This window comes from Gorilla gorilla, chromosome 5, assembly GCF_029281585.2.
Source record: "Gorilla gorilla gorilla isolate KB3781 chromosome 5, NHGRI_mGorGor1-v2.1_pri, whole genome shotgun sequence".
Taxonomy (NCBI): Eukaryota; Metazoa; Chordata; class Mammalia; order Primates; family Hominidae; genus Gorilla; species Gorilla gorilla.
In genome coordinates, this window is record NC_073229.2 from 60,427,329 (window position 1) to 60,443,247 (window position 15,919).

Below are 15,919 nucleotides of genomic sequence, written 5' to 3' on the forward strand. Positions count from 1 at the left end.
CGATCTCAGCTCACTGCAATCTCCACCTCCAGAGTTCAAGTGAATATCCTGCCTCAGCCTCTCAAATAGCTGGGATTACAGGTATACACCACCACACCAGCTAATTTTTTGTATTTTTAATAGAGATAGGGTTTCACCAAGTTGTCCAGGCTGGTCTTGAACTCCTGACCTCAAGTGATCCACCCACCTCAACCTCCCAGAGTGCTGGGATTACAGGCGTGAGCCACCGCACCTGGCCAGTTTTTGGGGTTGTTTTTTTTGTTTGTTTTTTGTTTTGTTTTGTTTTGTTTGAGACATAGTTTTTCACTGTGTTGCCCAGGCTGGAGTACAATGGCACAATCCTGGCTCACTGCAACCTCCGCCTCCTGGGTTCAAGTGATTCTCTGACCTCAGCTTTCTGAGTAGCTGAGATTACAGGCACCTGCCACCATGCCTGGCTATTTTTTGTATTTTTAGTAGAGACGAGCTTTCACCAAGTTGTCCAGGCTGATTTCAAACTCCTGACCTCAAGTGATCCGCCCACCTCGGCCTCCCGATGTGCTGGGATTACAGGCATGAGCCACTGCGCCAGCCACTTTTATATTTCTTTGGTTTCCACTAATGTTCTTTCTTTAGAGATTACAAGTTTATTTTTTTAATATGCTTTCTTGGAAGTATAGTCAAGTTATTTGAGAAACTGTAGTGGTTTTTGATTTTGCTTTTTAATGTTTCCATGTTTCTTTTTCTCTCCTTCATGTGGTATTTATATAATACAGTGTAGACCTTTTTCCCCTGTTTAATTCTCTTTTTAGGAAACATCCCTATATACAAAACAGAATCTAGAAGTAGAAACGAACAGGTATATTTAACCAGTTATAACTGTAAGAAGATAGGTGACGTCTCTAAAAATCTGAGCAAGTACTATTATGATTTCTTTAGTAGCCACCTGGCTTTCTTAAGAAAAGGAATGACCAAAGTTGACTTACCATTTTTATTTTTATTTGTTTGAATTTATTTTTATTTATTTATTTATTTTGGAGGTGGAGGTTTGCTCTATTGCCCAGGCGGGAGTGCAGTGGCGCGATCTTGGCTCACTGCAACCTCTGCCTCCCAGGTTCAAGCAATTCTTCTGCCTCAGCCTCCCGAGTAGCTGGGATTACAGGTGCACACCACCACACCTAGCTCATTTTTGTATTGTTAGTAGAGACAGGGTTTCGCCATGTTGGCCAGGCTGGTCTTGAATTCCTGACCTCAAGTGATCCACCCGCCTCAGCCTCCCAAAGTGCTGGGATTACAGGCGTGGGCCACCATGTCTGGCCTGACTTACCATTCTAGTTCCTAGGTTGGGTGGTAGTTCATGGGTGTTTAATTTATTATAATACTACTATGTTTTTCATGTATCTGTGAAAACAATAGCTACTTTGGTCATTTTTGATACTTGAAGTATTCTGTATTCTCTATTGTTTAATAAGTTCTGACATACTAGAATAGTTAGGCTAGTTTCTGAACAGTAATTTTAATTAAAAGCTATTTATTGTTTTGCCTTCTTTCAGGCTCTGTGAAAACTTTTAATTGCATATTAGGACATAATATTAAAACTTTATTATAAAATACAGTTATAAATTCAATAACATTTTAAAAGCTTGTCACATTTCTTTTAACAATTTTTTCTATAGACCATAGAGCTAAAAAGGAAGGATTATTGCAGTGAAATATTGAAGTATTTTATTGCCTAAAACAGATCTTAGATGATACCTCTGAAATAATGCGTTTATTGGGATTTCTAAATTTATATTTTAGAGAATGTTACATAAACACATAATTTTAAAAGCTATTATTTCTCATAGTACTTGAAGTTTCCTGTTAAAACTTATACCTTCTATGTTTTTATAATCAATATATATTTCTCCTACATTACTTCTTAGGTTTCCATATAAAAGAACAACTATAATTTTCATTCATATATAATTTTTTCACTTCCTTTAAGGGAATGGATCCAATTACACGTCAAGTAGGACAACATATTGAAATGGAACCAGAGTGGGAAGCAGCCTTCACACTACAAATGAAATTAACACATGTCATTTCAATGATGCAGGACTGGTGTGCTTCAGATGTGAGTTTCTTCTGGGTGCGGGGAATAGGAGGAAAGTGGAAGAGGGAGGAATAAGCAGAATCCTACGTAAATTTCAAGGAGATCTGGAGAAAATAGTGGTGATACTTAGTTCATTAAACAGCATATTTTCCTTCTCCACCTATAAACTCAGTAAAATTTTAAAATTCTACAGCCTGAGGAAAAACTTGAAAAATAGAGAAAGAAATAATCCAGATTGTCTCTTCCCTAATGTAACTATCTTTGTTTTTTTTCCATAATCCCTTCTAGACTTTGAGGATATAAAAATGGTAGTTTCTAAATTTATTCAAAAATAAAGTTTTATTATTGGTACATTTGTCCTGTGTCTTAAAATTATTTTGGCCTTCCTTTGGCGATAAAGTCTAGATGAGAGCCTGTATACATTATGAGGTTAGGGAGGTTTCTGTAAGGTCTGAACAATCTCTAAAAGTTAATGGAACAATGAGTAAATGATATTCCTGACTGAGAAGACAGCTGCATTATAGTCTGTGATGACAGGGACTAGGGTAGTCCTAGGAGCTATAGAAAGGTCTGTGGTTGGAGCACAGAAGTAGAGAACAGAGATTTGGGCACAGGAGTGATTTTTCGGGGCCTTGGCCATGGTTGTTTTTTGTTTTTTTTGTTTTTTTTTGAGACACAGCTCACTCTGTTGCCCAGGCCAGAGTGCAGTGGTGCAATCCCGGCTCACTGCAGCCTCAACCTCCCTGGGCTTAGGTGATCCCACCTCAGCCTCCCAAGTAGCTGGGACAACAGGCACACTCCACCACACCTGGCTAATTTTTCTATTTTTTGTAGAGACAGGGTTTCGCCGTGTTGCCCAGGCTGGTCTTGAATTCCCGGGCTCAAGCGATCTGCTTGCCTCGGCCTCCCAAAGTCTTGGAATTACCAGCGTGAGCCACCACACTCAGCCTGCATTTTATTTGAATTGAAGTGGGAAGCCTTTGGAGATTACCATCTCTCTATTAAATTCCCTGCTTCAACTCTTGCCCCCTTTATCCATTCTCCATACAGTGACATGATTCAATTTACATGTTTTTTAAAATTGCTCTGTATGGAGAATGGATGAAGGGGGCAAGAGTCAAAGCAGGAATTTAATAGAGAGACGCTTGGCAATGCCTTGGAGTTACTAGAGATAGAGAAAAGTAGCAAGTTTTGAGAGAAACTTAGAAGATGAAGTTGCCAACTTGGTAATAGATTGGACAATGGGGAATGGGGGAAAGGAGGGTACTGGAATAACTTATGGATTTCTGCACTATATGAGTAAATGTATCATTCACTGAGATGAGGGACACTGGAAGAGGGACCAAATTTGGGAGGGAGGATTGAGTTTGGTTTTGCCCATATTGTTATTTGAGGTACTTACTCACTGAATTTAAGGTGCTTATTCAATGTTGTAGAAACTCAACCTTTTGAGTAACTTACAGAAAAACCCTCTTTTTTAGGAAAAAGTGTTAATCGAAGCTTACAAGAAATGTCTCGCTGTACTGATGCAGTGTCATGGTGGTTATACTGATGGTGAACAGCCAATCACACTAAGCATTTGTGGACATTCAGTGGAAACTATCAGATACTGTGTTTCCCAAGAAAAAGTTAGCATTCACCTCCCAGTTTCTCGCTTACTTGCAGGTAAAGCATTTCCCCTAAAATAAAACCCTAAAATTATCTCTTAAATTGTTGTTTGTGGTTAATATCTGTGAATACTTACTTTGTGCCAGTTGTTATTCTGTGATTTCTACATCATTAACTTATCCAATCATCACATCGTCCTGTGAAGTAGGTATTATTATTAAGCTTGCTTCATAGATGGGAAGACAGAGGCATAGAGAGTGACTTGCTTAGTAAGTCACACAACAAGAAAGAATCAGTTGGCATTATGAGGAAGTTTGGCACCAGAGGCCATGTTTATAGCCGTTATACCATAGTGCTTCTTTAAACAACTACAGATACCACATGTTTTATCATTTCATCGAATCCAGCTTCAAAGTCTATGTTGTTACCATTCAAATTAATCTGTCACTTAAGCAATTGCTAATCACTTGAAGTCACCCTGGGTTTTCTATTCTCCTTTTTTTCCTCTCCCTCTGAGCTGTTTCATATATTTATTGATAGCTTTTTACACAACAGGTCAAGAACAAGGACATAATGGGGTGATAATTCTTTTAATTTCAAGTAGTTGATTTATAAGCCACTTGTAATTAATTGGTAGAATGTCTGAAGCTGCCATCTTACATGGCCAAAGGCTTTGAATATGCACTTATCCATCTCTGCAGACTCATTTCAGTACAGCTTTCATATTTCTTGATTCTAGGTATTCTTTTCTTGCTCGCACACTGTTGTTTTCTTTGGTTCCGTTTTAACTCAGAGAACAGAAAGAAATTTTGAAGGTATTTTTACTCATTGTAAAATATGTAGTTTATGTTAAGTTTATGGCTCAGTAGCTTAATGTGATGTGAGGGTGTGTTTTTTGTTTTGTTTTGTTTTTTTCTGGAGGAGATTGTAGAGAGTTTGTTTCATTTCTTCCTTAAATGTTTGACAGAATTCACCAGTGAAGTCCTCTCATCTGATGCTTTAGTTTTTGGAAGGTTATTAATAATTGACTCAATTTCTTTAATAGATACGGGCCTGTTTAGGTTATCTGTTTCTCCTTGTGTGAGTTTTGGTAGTCTGTGTCTTTCAAGGAATTGATCCATTTCATCTAAGTTATCAGATTTGTGGGCCTAGAGTTGTTAATATTCCTTCATTATCCTTTTAATGTACATGGGGTCAGTAGTAATGATTCCTCTTTCATTCTGAAGGCATTTTTTTTTTTTCATTGTTCTGAGACCTATCACGTTATCCCACGGATAGACCCTTGCCATGGGTATATTATTGAAGTCATGGTAATTTAAGATGATTACTTACTCTGAGGCTTATAAAGTTGTTATTCCTAGACATATGAATATAAAATGGTACAATAGACCATTACCTAAAATGAAATCATGATCCTACGAAGAAATCTCTCTTATTTCTATAACTTGTTCAGGCCCAGTTTTGTTTTTATAAGTGTTTTGAGCAACTGAACTGTCAATCCTCAACACAGGCAATTGATGGCATGGTGTTGTGGAAAAGTATTGGACAGAAGGCAAGAAAGTGAGGCATGCGTGTGGAAGTAGCATGCAGGCACAGCGTGGCATGCCCTGCACATGCCATTAAAAAAAAAAAAAAAAGGCAAGAAATTGAGTAATGAGTCCTGTCTCCAACTGAGCCACTGATCTCTTCTGCCTTTAAAAATCAGAGTGAGACTCTGTCTCAAAAAAAAAAAAAAAGTCTAATTTTATGGGAGGAAGCTGATGCTGATAGTTATCTACAGTGAAAAAGTCAGTACTCTAAAAATGTACTAATTTCTGCCTAGGTTTTTACCTCCCTCAAAGCTGTTGTGTGAATATTTTTGAGTATTCATTTCATTGTATTTCATAAACCTTAGACTAACTGCTTATAATCTAATTGGAAATCTAAGTAAACCAACACAAAACAGTTCATGGACAGTTTGAAGCAAGTGCTAATGGAGTTTGTAAATGTTGAGCATTTACAACATTTACAAATGGAGCAGTAAATGTTGAGAATAAGCTATTAGAATGGCATTAGTAGTGCAAGTTTTCCTAGATGAAGAAAGCCTCAAACCAGGCTTGAGTAAGTGGCCATTATATATTGATAAGACTTTAAAGGGTGTCCTCTGTTTAAGCAATAGCATAAACAGAACACATTCAGAATGAACTGAAGGCTGGGCGTGGTGGCTCATGCCTGTAATCCCAGCACTTTGGGAGGCCGAGGCCAGCAGATCACCTGAGGTCAGGAGTTCGAGACCAGCCTGGCCAACATGGCAAAACCCCGTCTCTACTAAAAATAAAAAAATTAGCTGGGCGTGGTGGAGTGCGCCTGTAGTCCCAGCTGCTCTGCTCAGGAGGCTGAGGCAGGAGAATTGCTTGAACCTGGGAGGCAGAGGTTGCAGTCAGCCAAGATCCCTTGAGGTTAGAAACTAAGGAGGCTTTGATCCTAAACCAAAAGTTCTGGGGAACTTAATTCAAAGGTCAGTATCAGTAAGGACCGTGAATTCCAGGGCCAGTTTCTCCGATCAGTGGCCAGAAGGATCTCTCACTGCTATACTTTAAATGGGAACAAATTCCATGGCCCAGTGAAATACAACTCTTAAAGCTGGTATAACGTGTATATAAATTGTTTTGATAGCTTTTAAAATGTCTTCGGTGTGTATTAGTACATACAACTAAGACTAGTTCTAAGTGTGCCTTTGATAACAGATTCATGAGAAGCATTAAAAAGCCTCTTTTATTAGCCGGGCATGGTGGCGGGCGCCTGTGGTCCCACCTACTCGGGAGGCTGAGGCAGGAGAATGGCGTGAACCCGGGAGGCGGAGCTTGCAGTGATCCAAGATCGCGCCACTGCACTCCAGCCGGGTGACAGAGCGAGACTCCATCTCAAAAAAAAAATAATAATAATAAGCCTCTTACGAATATAGATCATTTTCTATCTTAATTGGTAATTTGATAGGTTCCCAAAGAGAAAAGAAGTTAGATATAAAGTTGAGTGAATATTTAGGGTATTTTTCCTAGATGATTTTTACTGATAGAAATACTGTTTTTTGTTTGTTCTTTCATGCAGGTTTACATGTATTATTAAGCAAAAGTGAAGTGGCATATAAATTTCCAGAGCTCCTACCTCTAGTAAGTGGTGCTTACATTTAAAAGTGAATACTTATTTATTATGTTCTTTGTATTTGGAATCACTTTGAAACACATTTTTAGTTTGGGTTCTCCAGAGGAACAGAACCAGTAAGATGTGTGTGTGTGTGTGTGTGTGTGTGTGTGTATAGATACATATATATAGAGAGAGAGACAGAGATTTGTTGTAAGGAACTGGCTCATGAAATTGTGGGGGCTGAAATCTGGCAAGTCTGAAATATGCAGGGGAGCCTAGCAGACTGGCAGACTGGAGAGACCCAGGGAAGAGTTGATGCTGCAGTCTTGAGTACAGTGGCTGTCATAAAGGCAGAATTCCTTCTTCCGTGGGGGACGTCAGTCTTTTCTCAAGGCCTTCAACTGAACTGATGAAGCCCACCCATGTTTGGAGGGTAATCTGCTTTACTCAGAGTCTATGATTTTTTTTTTTTTGAGACGGAGTCTCACTCTGTCACCCAGGCTGGAATGCAGTGGCGCGATCTCGGCTCACTGCAACCTCTACCTCTGTGGTTTAAGGAATTCTCCTGCCTCAGCCTCCCAAGAAGCTGGAATACAGGTGCCTGCCACCACTCCCAGCTAATTTTTGTATTTTTAGTAGAGACAGGGTTTCACCATGTTGCCCAGGCTGGTCTGGAACTCCTGATCTCAGGTGATCCACCTGCCTCAGCCTCCCAAAGTGCTGAGATTACAGGTGCGAGCTACCATGCTCAGCCAGTCTATGATTTAAATGTTAATCATGTGTAAAAAATACCTTCATAGCAACATTAGATTGGTGTTGACCATAAATGGGATATCATAGCCTTGCTAAATTGATATATAAAACTAACAATCACACAAACATATCTTAAAATAATTAAAATAAATAAGGCCGGGCACAGTGGCCCACACCTGTAATCGCAGCACTTTGGGAAGCTGAGATGGGTGGATCACCTGAGGTCAGGAGTTCAAGACCAACCTAGCCAACATGGCGAGTCCCCATCTCTACTAAAAATACAAAAATTGGCCAAGCGTGTTGGCTTATGCCTGTAATCCCAGCTACTCGGGAGGCTGAGGCAGGAGAATGGCTTGAACCTGGGAGGCCGAGATCGTGCCACTGCACTAAAGCCTGGGTGACAGAGTGAGACTCTGTCTCAAAAAATAATAATAATTTATATTGTGTTTTATAAAAGCATTTATCCCTATCAACCAAACTTCTTTTTAGAACTGATTTTATGTGTGTGTTTTTTTTGTTTTCTGTTTTTTTATTTTTTGTATATATAGAGTGAACTTAGCCCACCCATGTTGATAGAACACCCTCTTAGATGTCTTGTTCTGTGTGCCCAAGTACATGCCGGAATGTGGAGAAGAAATGGGTTCTCTCTAGTAAACCAGGTAAGTGTTTTCTAATTCTATGAAGAGTTTTCATTCCATTCTTGGCTTCTGTGAAAGTTGTAATTTTCAGTGGACTTAGTCAGTGAAAGCTGAGTATCTATATTAAAATTGTTTGAAAAGATTAATGATAAAACAAAAAGTTTCTTAAAACTTTTATTCATAGTTTGTCAAGAAATAATGGAAAAAGTAGAAATGAACAACAGTGGTCATGACTTTTACTTGAAATAATTTTTTGGGACAAAGTTGGATATTAAAAAATAAAAATCCAGATTTTATCTATTTAAATCAAATTGAATTAAAAGATAAAAGGCCTTTTAATATAGCTGTAAAATTGAGGTTTTACTTTTTATAGACCTCACATAGGCTTGGAATGAATTTTTTTTTTTTCCAAGATCAGACAAGATCTGGCACATTTGGGGTGGTATAGGAATAAACAGATTTTTTTTTTCTCCTGTGTTTGGTAGCTCCTAACCATCCTGAGACCACAACCTTTTACTTTATTCAGAAACCCAGCAAGTTAGCTGCAAAATGTGAACCATATCATGACCACTGTAATGTGAAAATCTGTAATTAATTAATCTTTACTAAGATAATGTTAATTGTTAGAGAAACCACATCACACACATGCACACATTCTTGTACAAACTTGTGCTTTTGGGGAAGGATTAGAGAGAGCCTGAACCAATAAAAACTATTTACTCAATATAATTACTTTTTTTTTTAGATTTATTACTACCATAATGTGAAATGCAGACGTGAGATGTTTGACAAGGATGTAGTAATGCTTCAGGTAATGAATTAAAAGCATTGAACTTAAAGGTTGTGGGGAATCTTTGCTTCTTGTTATTTCCATAGAATTCAGTCACTTGTGATCACTCCCAAATCTACAACTCCAGCCTAGCCCTGTCTCCTAAGCTCCAAACTCATATGGCTAACAGCCTTTAGATCATTTCCATCTATATTTCCTAGACACACTTCATATTAAACGTGTTCAGAATAACTCCTCATGTTTCCTCCATACCTTCTTCCTGTCTTCACTTCCCTACCTTGGTGAATTGTTCCACAGTCTACCTAGTTGCTAAAGTCATATACCTGAAAGCCATCCTTTCTTCATTGTCCTCTGGTTCTTTAACTAATGTACTAATGTTAAACCTCGTAGTTTAAACCCCTTAAACTAATTTTCAGGACTGCGATACTTAACCGCATTGAAGTTCCCTGAATTTGCCATATTCTCATACATCTTAAACTCTGCGTATTTATTTCTTTTGCTCCCTAAGTTACCCACCCCTTCTTTTTCCATTTACGTAGCTAACTTATTTTCCTGCTTGTCTTTGTGTTTACTTTAGCATTACTTCCTCCAGGAAGCCTTCCCTGACACACTAAAACTTGGCTACGTGTCCCTTTTGTGAGGACCCTAGCATGGTATTTAACCCTGCCATAGCACTCACAACCGTGAACTGTGATTACTGTTTACTCTTCAGCACCCTACCCCCACCCCACCAAACCATGGCAGTTATATCTTGTTTCTTTTTTTGTCCCTTTTGCCTTGCATAGTGCTTGTCACATAGTAGTTGTTCTCTGATACTGCTGAATGGATTTAGTCATTATAGAAAAATAAAGCTGGCTAGGCACAGAGGCTCACACCTGTAATCCCAGCCTTTTGGGAGGCTGAGGCGTGTGGATCACCTGAGGTCAGGAGTTTGAGTCCAGCCTGGCCAACATGGTGAAACCCTGTCTCTACTAAAATTACAAAAATTAGCCTGGCATGGTGTCATGCGCCTGTAGTCCCAGCTACTTGGGAGGCCAGGACAGGAGAATCACTTAAACTTGGGAGGCGGAGGTTGCAATGAGCTGAGATCACTCCACTGGACTCCAACCTGGGTGACAGAGTGAGACTCCATCTCAAAAAATAAATAAATAAAAATAAAGTCAAGAAATGTATATTTCAAAAAAATATTAGTTCAGAACAAAATCTAGGTTTATTTATAATTTATAAAAATGGAATTAAAAGAGAATTGAAACTAATATTTAAAAGCTGTCACTTCAGTCAGTATAATGCTTACCAGAAAAAAATAGGAGATCTTGATAATAGTTTAATATGATCTGTATTTTTAAAATACTAGAAGGTTAATTAATATACCACATTTCCAAGTCCAAACGGTGATCAGAGAACCCCAAAATAAAATTTTGGCACTGAATTCATAGGAATACAATTATTTCAAAGCATTAGAAGGAAAGAGAACTCATAGTCTGTGTTACTGTGCTGGGTGGGCTTAGGTTTGGGGCTTGTTTGTATTTTGTTTTACCAATTTAGATTCCTTTCCACACTTGCCTGCTACCACAAGTAGGGATTGAGGTTAAATGGGTTTTCATCTTTTATTGGGATTGGTGAACCTTTTAGGATTGGTAAACTGCTTTCTCTTGGGCAAGCCAAACTATCTCTCACTAATTGTTTCAATAGTGGCCCCTTTGACCTTCCTCTTTTCCTTTATCTCAAACATTAAAAAAAAAAAAAAGACAGGTGTCTCCATGATGGATCCAAATCATTTCCTGATGATCATGCTCAGCCGCTTTGAACTTTATCAGATTTTCAGTACTCCAGACTATGGAAAAAGATTTAGTTCTGAGATTACCCATAAGGTAAGAACGTGTTTTATGAAACCACAACACATTGCTAAAGAAGCATCTTTCCTTCTTTTTGGATATGTTAATCCTCTGAGATTATGCAATATGCATATTCTTATCTCTGAACTTTATCTTCCCTCACTTGTTTATAGGATGTTGTTCAGCAGAACAATACTCTAATAGAAGAAATGCTATACCTCATTATAATGCTTGTTGGTAAGTTTAAATTGTTTGAGGCATTTAATAAATTACATTGATGTTTATAGTAGCAAATAGTTTGGAATTTCTGGCCTGTGTTTCCTTTGTTTTGAGAGGATGCTCAGTCTTAGGGGAAGAGAATTGGAATATTTCTCTTTTTCTCCCCTCTGGTTACTGTAATATTGAGAGTAATAGCACCGTGGTGCTTTGGAAGAAGGAGAAAATACAACTACTGAAGCAGAATAAACTGGAAGACTGTATTTTGCGAGGTGGTGGTTGGGGGAGCGGGGGACAGGAGAATTTAGCAATCAAGGAATAGGATATTTAAGATCTATTTACTCTTGATTTATATCTTAACTATGTTTCTCTCCATGGGTTTGTGGTACAAAAGTATCTTCTTGACTTCAGATACAATAATTCCAAGCTAAAGGAGACCTATGGCTAATAGATGTGGATTTCTTTCCTTATTACCTATATTTTCAGTCCTTTACTACTGGTTTAGACCCCCTGTAGTCCATAGAGCAGAGAATCCTGGCTACTGTCAGGAGATGATACCAGTGAAGAAGGTCTCTGAAGTTGATATTTTATTTGCCACTAGATAGTAGGGGAAAGGAAGGCTCTCCCTCCTTGCTGCCACAAGGAGAATGGGGTAAATGCAGTTTCCTTGACCACATTTAATCCCTTCCCACATTTCTGATCCCATTCTTTCAAAACAGGAACAAGAGCTCTCTCCACTACCTAAAGCCTGCCCTCACGTTTTGGGTCTGAGACGCAGAAGCATGGTCAGGAGCTGCTCTCTCCCTGGCTTATTGCCAGAACAGTCATTACTTTCCCATTGCTCAGACAGACTTAGAGAAATATAACATGCTGCATGAATTATAAGTATATATCACAAAAGTATTGTGATTATGTTAAATGTATGTATATGTACTTTTCCATTTTTGACAGGAGAGAGATTTAGTCCTGGAGTTGGACAGGTAAATGCTACAGATGAAATCAAGCGAGAGATTATCCATCAGTTGAGTATCAAGCCTATGGCTCATAGTGAATTGGTGAAGTCTTTACCTGAAGATGTAAGTACCTACATTTCTAAAAAGAAAACCATAGAAACTTTTCCCTGCCTATCAGTCTAGTATCTATAGATTTACTTCTGTATACCTTTCTCACAATTGTAAAATCTATTGTCATGGGATGTGTATAATTCCAGTCACTCTTATTATGAATAATTAGAAAAAGAGAATAGGAGTAGAAAACAGAATAGTAATAGAATCTTTTACAATAAAGCCTTGAAGAAGATAAGGACACTAAACAAAAAGTAAGCCCAAACCTCAGAACTAAGGTTTGTACCCCACAGAAAGAGGTCATTATAGGGTCTTTAGTACAAAGTTGCTATGGGTGTGGATAATGCTTTGTAACCTAGTATGTTGAGGAAGGGAGTCAGAAGTGCCTACTCACCTATGTTGAGTAGAATAAATAATGTTTTCCTAAGCTTTTTCCTTCTTGGCCTCCAGAGAGTCTTCTTAATGACGAGCCCTTGTTTCATTTTAGTGAATGTAAAATAATAGTGAAAAGCACATTCATAGGTTAAATTGCAACTGTTTTTCCTTCCAGGGGCGATAAGTTCCCCAGCAACCTATATTTCAGCCATGGGGCTTTTCAGAAACTCAACCCTTATAATTGAGAAGAGACTTTATTTTCATTGAGGCTTTTCAAAATGTTTGCCCTAATTTGAAACATAGATCAAAACCTTCAACCTTAATTAACATTTATTTTTCTGAGATTTCAACCTATCTTATCTTTGTTGCATAGTAATACTTTTAAACTTTGTATTATAAATTTTTCAAACTTCTATAGAGATTAAAAAATGTAGTATAACAAACCCATCGCCAGCTTCAACAGAGGCCAGTCTGGTTTCATCTATACCCAACCACTAACCTCTGTGCCCCACTGTATTATTTCCTAGAGAATACTATATTTACCATTTCATCTATAAATAGCACTATATGTATCTAAAACAGTGATTCTCAACTGAGGACAATTTTGCCCCCCAGGGGACATCTGTGAATGTCACTACTCAGGGCAGGATGTGGAATGCTACTGGTATCTAGTGGGTAGAGGCCAGGGATACTGCTAAACATCCTACAATACCCAGGACAACCCCCTACAACATATCTGATCTGAATGTCAGTAGTGCTGAGGTTGAAAAACTCTGATCTAGAAAATGAGGACTCTTAAAAACCCTATCTTTACGTTATCACACTTTTAAAAACAATAATTTATATATATGTTTAGAGAGAGAGAGAGAGAGAGAGAGAGAGATAGACAGAGTCTGGCTCAGTCACCCAGGCTGGAGTACAATGGCATGATCTTGGCTTACTATAACCTCTGCCTCCCGAGTTCAAGCGATTCTCATGCCTCAGCCTCCCAAGTAGCTGGGATTACAGGCGCACGCCACCATGCCTGGCTAATTTTTGTGTTTTTAGTAGAGATGGGGGTGCTCTATGTTGTCCAGGCTGGTCTCGAACTCCTGGCCTCAAGTGATCTGCCCACCTCAGCCTCCCAAAGTGCTGGGATTACAGGCATAAGCCACCACACCTGGCCGAATGATGAATAATTCCTTAATGTCACTAAATATCTAGTCAAGATAAAAATTACTTGTACTGCTTTAATGCAGGAAGTGAATCCCAAGTTGTTCAATTAGGAAGCAGTTATAATTTAGCCTAAGCTTTAAGGAACAATAAAATTTCAAAAAGCATTTTTTAAGTGGTTTAAGATTGTCAGCCGGGCACACTGGCTCACGCCTGTAATCCCAACACTTTGGGAGACCAAGGTGGGCGGATCACGAAGTCAGGAGTTTAAGACCAGCCTGGCCAACACAGTTAAACCCCATCGCTACTAAAAAAAAAAAAAAAAAAAATTAGCCAGGTGTGGTGGCAGGCGCCTGTAATCCCAGCTACTTGGTAGGCTGAGGCAGGAGAATTGCTTGGACCTGGAAGGTGGAGGTTGCAGTGAGCCAAGATCATGCCATTGCACTCCAGCCTGGGTAACAATGCGAGACTCTGTCTCAAAAAAATAAAAAATAAAGTGATTGTAACTGTATTTCCCAAACATTTTAAAGAATTATTTATTCACAGAATTCCTATTAATATCTTATCGTGAATGAGATATGATTTGGGAAGTGCTGTCGTACTGAAAATAGACAAGAAATTAGTGCAACTATTTTGTAAAATACCAGACGTATTTTACATAAACTTTTTAAAATGTTTTATATACTTTGTGTTTTCATTTAATTCCTTTAGAAAGCTCTTACCTTGATTCTATATGGTAGTGACTTTTTAAAAATCGTAAAGTTTTATCTATTTTATGTATTTAAAAATAATACATCAATTTGAATAAACATCAGCTTGCCAAGTAAGTATGTCTAGTTTTGTATTAATCATTGTATTTGCTATGGAATCCTCATCTGTAAAAATGGAGATAAGGTGTATCTACCTTAGGTTGTTATGAGGGTCAATGAGATAAAACACAATGCTCAGAGTGCTAGTAGTTATTATTAACATGAAACACACTTGTGTCCTGTACCTTTAGGAGAACAAGGAGACTGGCATGGAGAGTGTAATCGAAGCAGTTGCCCATTTCAAGTGAGTTTACTTCCTATTATTTCACATTCTTTTTTACTTTTCCAGTACATTCATTTTTCTTAGAGTGTTTTCTTTGATGCAACTGAGAATGAAGTTGCAGCTTTCAGAGATTGACAGACATTTTCAAATTATAGCTCTGAATTAGATTTCTCACTGACATTTCACTTTTCTGATCTCACCCTGTACTCAGCAACGTAAAGTGACATTGTGAGGGTTTTCGTCACATTCAGAATAGGTGTTCATAGCTGATGGTTTCAAATAGTAAAAATTAACCTCAGCAGTGATCTAAGTAAATGCATTGTAATTTCTTAAAACTGCTTTGTTTCCATTTGAATGTGCTGCCTAAATTGTGGGATAGCCTCTCAATGCCACCTTCTCCAGTGTCCAGTCTTCCCCAGTCAATAAACTGGTTTATACCCTTAAAGATATTGAAGCAGTTTCTTAAGCCTGTTTTTTCTTTGCTTCTACCCCAATGACAATGTATTCATTTTTTTTAACCCACTATAAATTTTTGAAGATAGTGTCTTTATTTTTTGTTGGTTATAAAGACAATACTTGCTTTTAGAAAAAATATGGAAAAATACAAAGAAAAAATATTACCTGTAATCCAACCACTCAGATGATTTCTATTATGTTTAGATGTATATCTTTCTAAATTTTTTTTCTATACTTGGAACACATATTTATAACAAAAAAATGGGTTCATTTCATATTTACTATTCTATAACCTTTTTAAAAATTAAATAATGGAATGTTTCCATGTATTTGTGTCTTTGGGGGGGCGGGTTGTTGGTTTTATTGGTTTTTTTTAGTTTTTACGTAATATACTTTGTCAGTACATATAGGCATACTTCATCGTTTTTCACTTCAGCCTGGGTGACAAAGCGAGACTCAAGTGCAGTGGCACGGTCTTGGCTCACTGCAACCTCCGCCTCCTAGGTCCAAGCAATTCTCCTGCCTCAGCCTCCCAAGTAGCTGGGATTACAGGCGCCCGCCACCACACCTGGCTAATTTTTGTATTTTTAGTAGATATGGGGTTTCGCCATGTTGACCAGGCTGGTCTCAAACTCCTAACTTCAGATGATCCAGCCCGCCTTGGCCTCTCAAAGTGCTGAGATTACTGGCATGAGCTATGGTGCCAGGCCCTTTCTCACTTCCTTGTAGTCATGTACTGTAATGTATCTAACCTCTTCCCTATAATACATAGCTTCCAGATTTTCTCTTATAAACAAATATTG

At 38.2% G+C, this 15,919-nt stretch overlaps 1 protein-coding gene across 5 annotated transcripts in view; it reads left to right on the forward strand.

Annotated features, from left to right (window-relative positions):
* UBR2 (ubiquitin protein ligase E3 component n-recognin 2) overlaps window positions 1-15,919 on the forward strand; it is a 128,799-nt gene that overhangs the window by 69,317 nt on the left and 43,563 nt on the right. For 4 of the 5 annotated variants that reach the window (XM_019029814.3, XM_019029813.4, XM_055389634.2 and 1 more), the window contains exons 14-22: window positions 1,967-2,095; window positions 3,556-3,739; window positions 6,770-6,831; window positions 8,107-8,217; window positions 8,942-9,007; window positions 10,735-10,857; window positions 10,995-11,058; window positions 11,989-12,113; window positions 14,629-14,681. In XM_019029814.3, the coding sequence (XP_018885359.1) occupies window positions 1,967-2,095; window positions 3,556-3,739; window positions 6,770-6,831; window positions 8,107-8,217; window positions 8,942-9,007; window positions 10,735-10,857; window positions 10,995-11,058; window positions 11,989-12,113; window positions 14,629-14,681 (917 nt within the window). Of the gene's footprint in view, window positions 1-791; window positions 985-1,966; window positions 2,096-3,555; window positions 3,740-6,769; window positions 6,832-8,106; window positions 8,218-8,941; window positions 9,008-10,734; window positions 10,858-10,994; window positions 11,059-11,988; window positions 12,114-14,628; window positions 14,682-15,919 lie in introns of those variants that run through there. The other variant, XM_055389635.2, reaches the window with a different exon arrangement.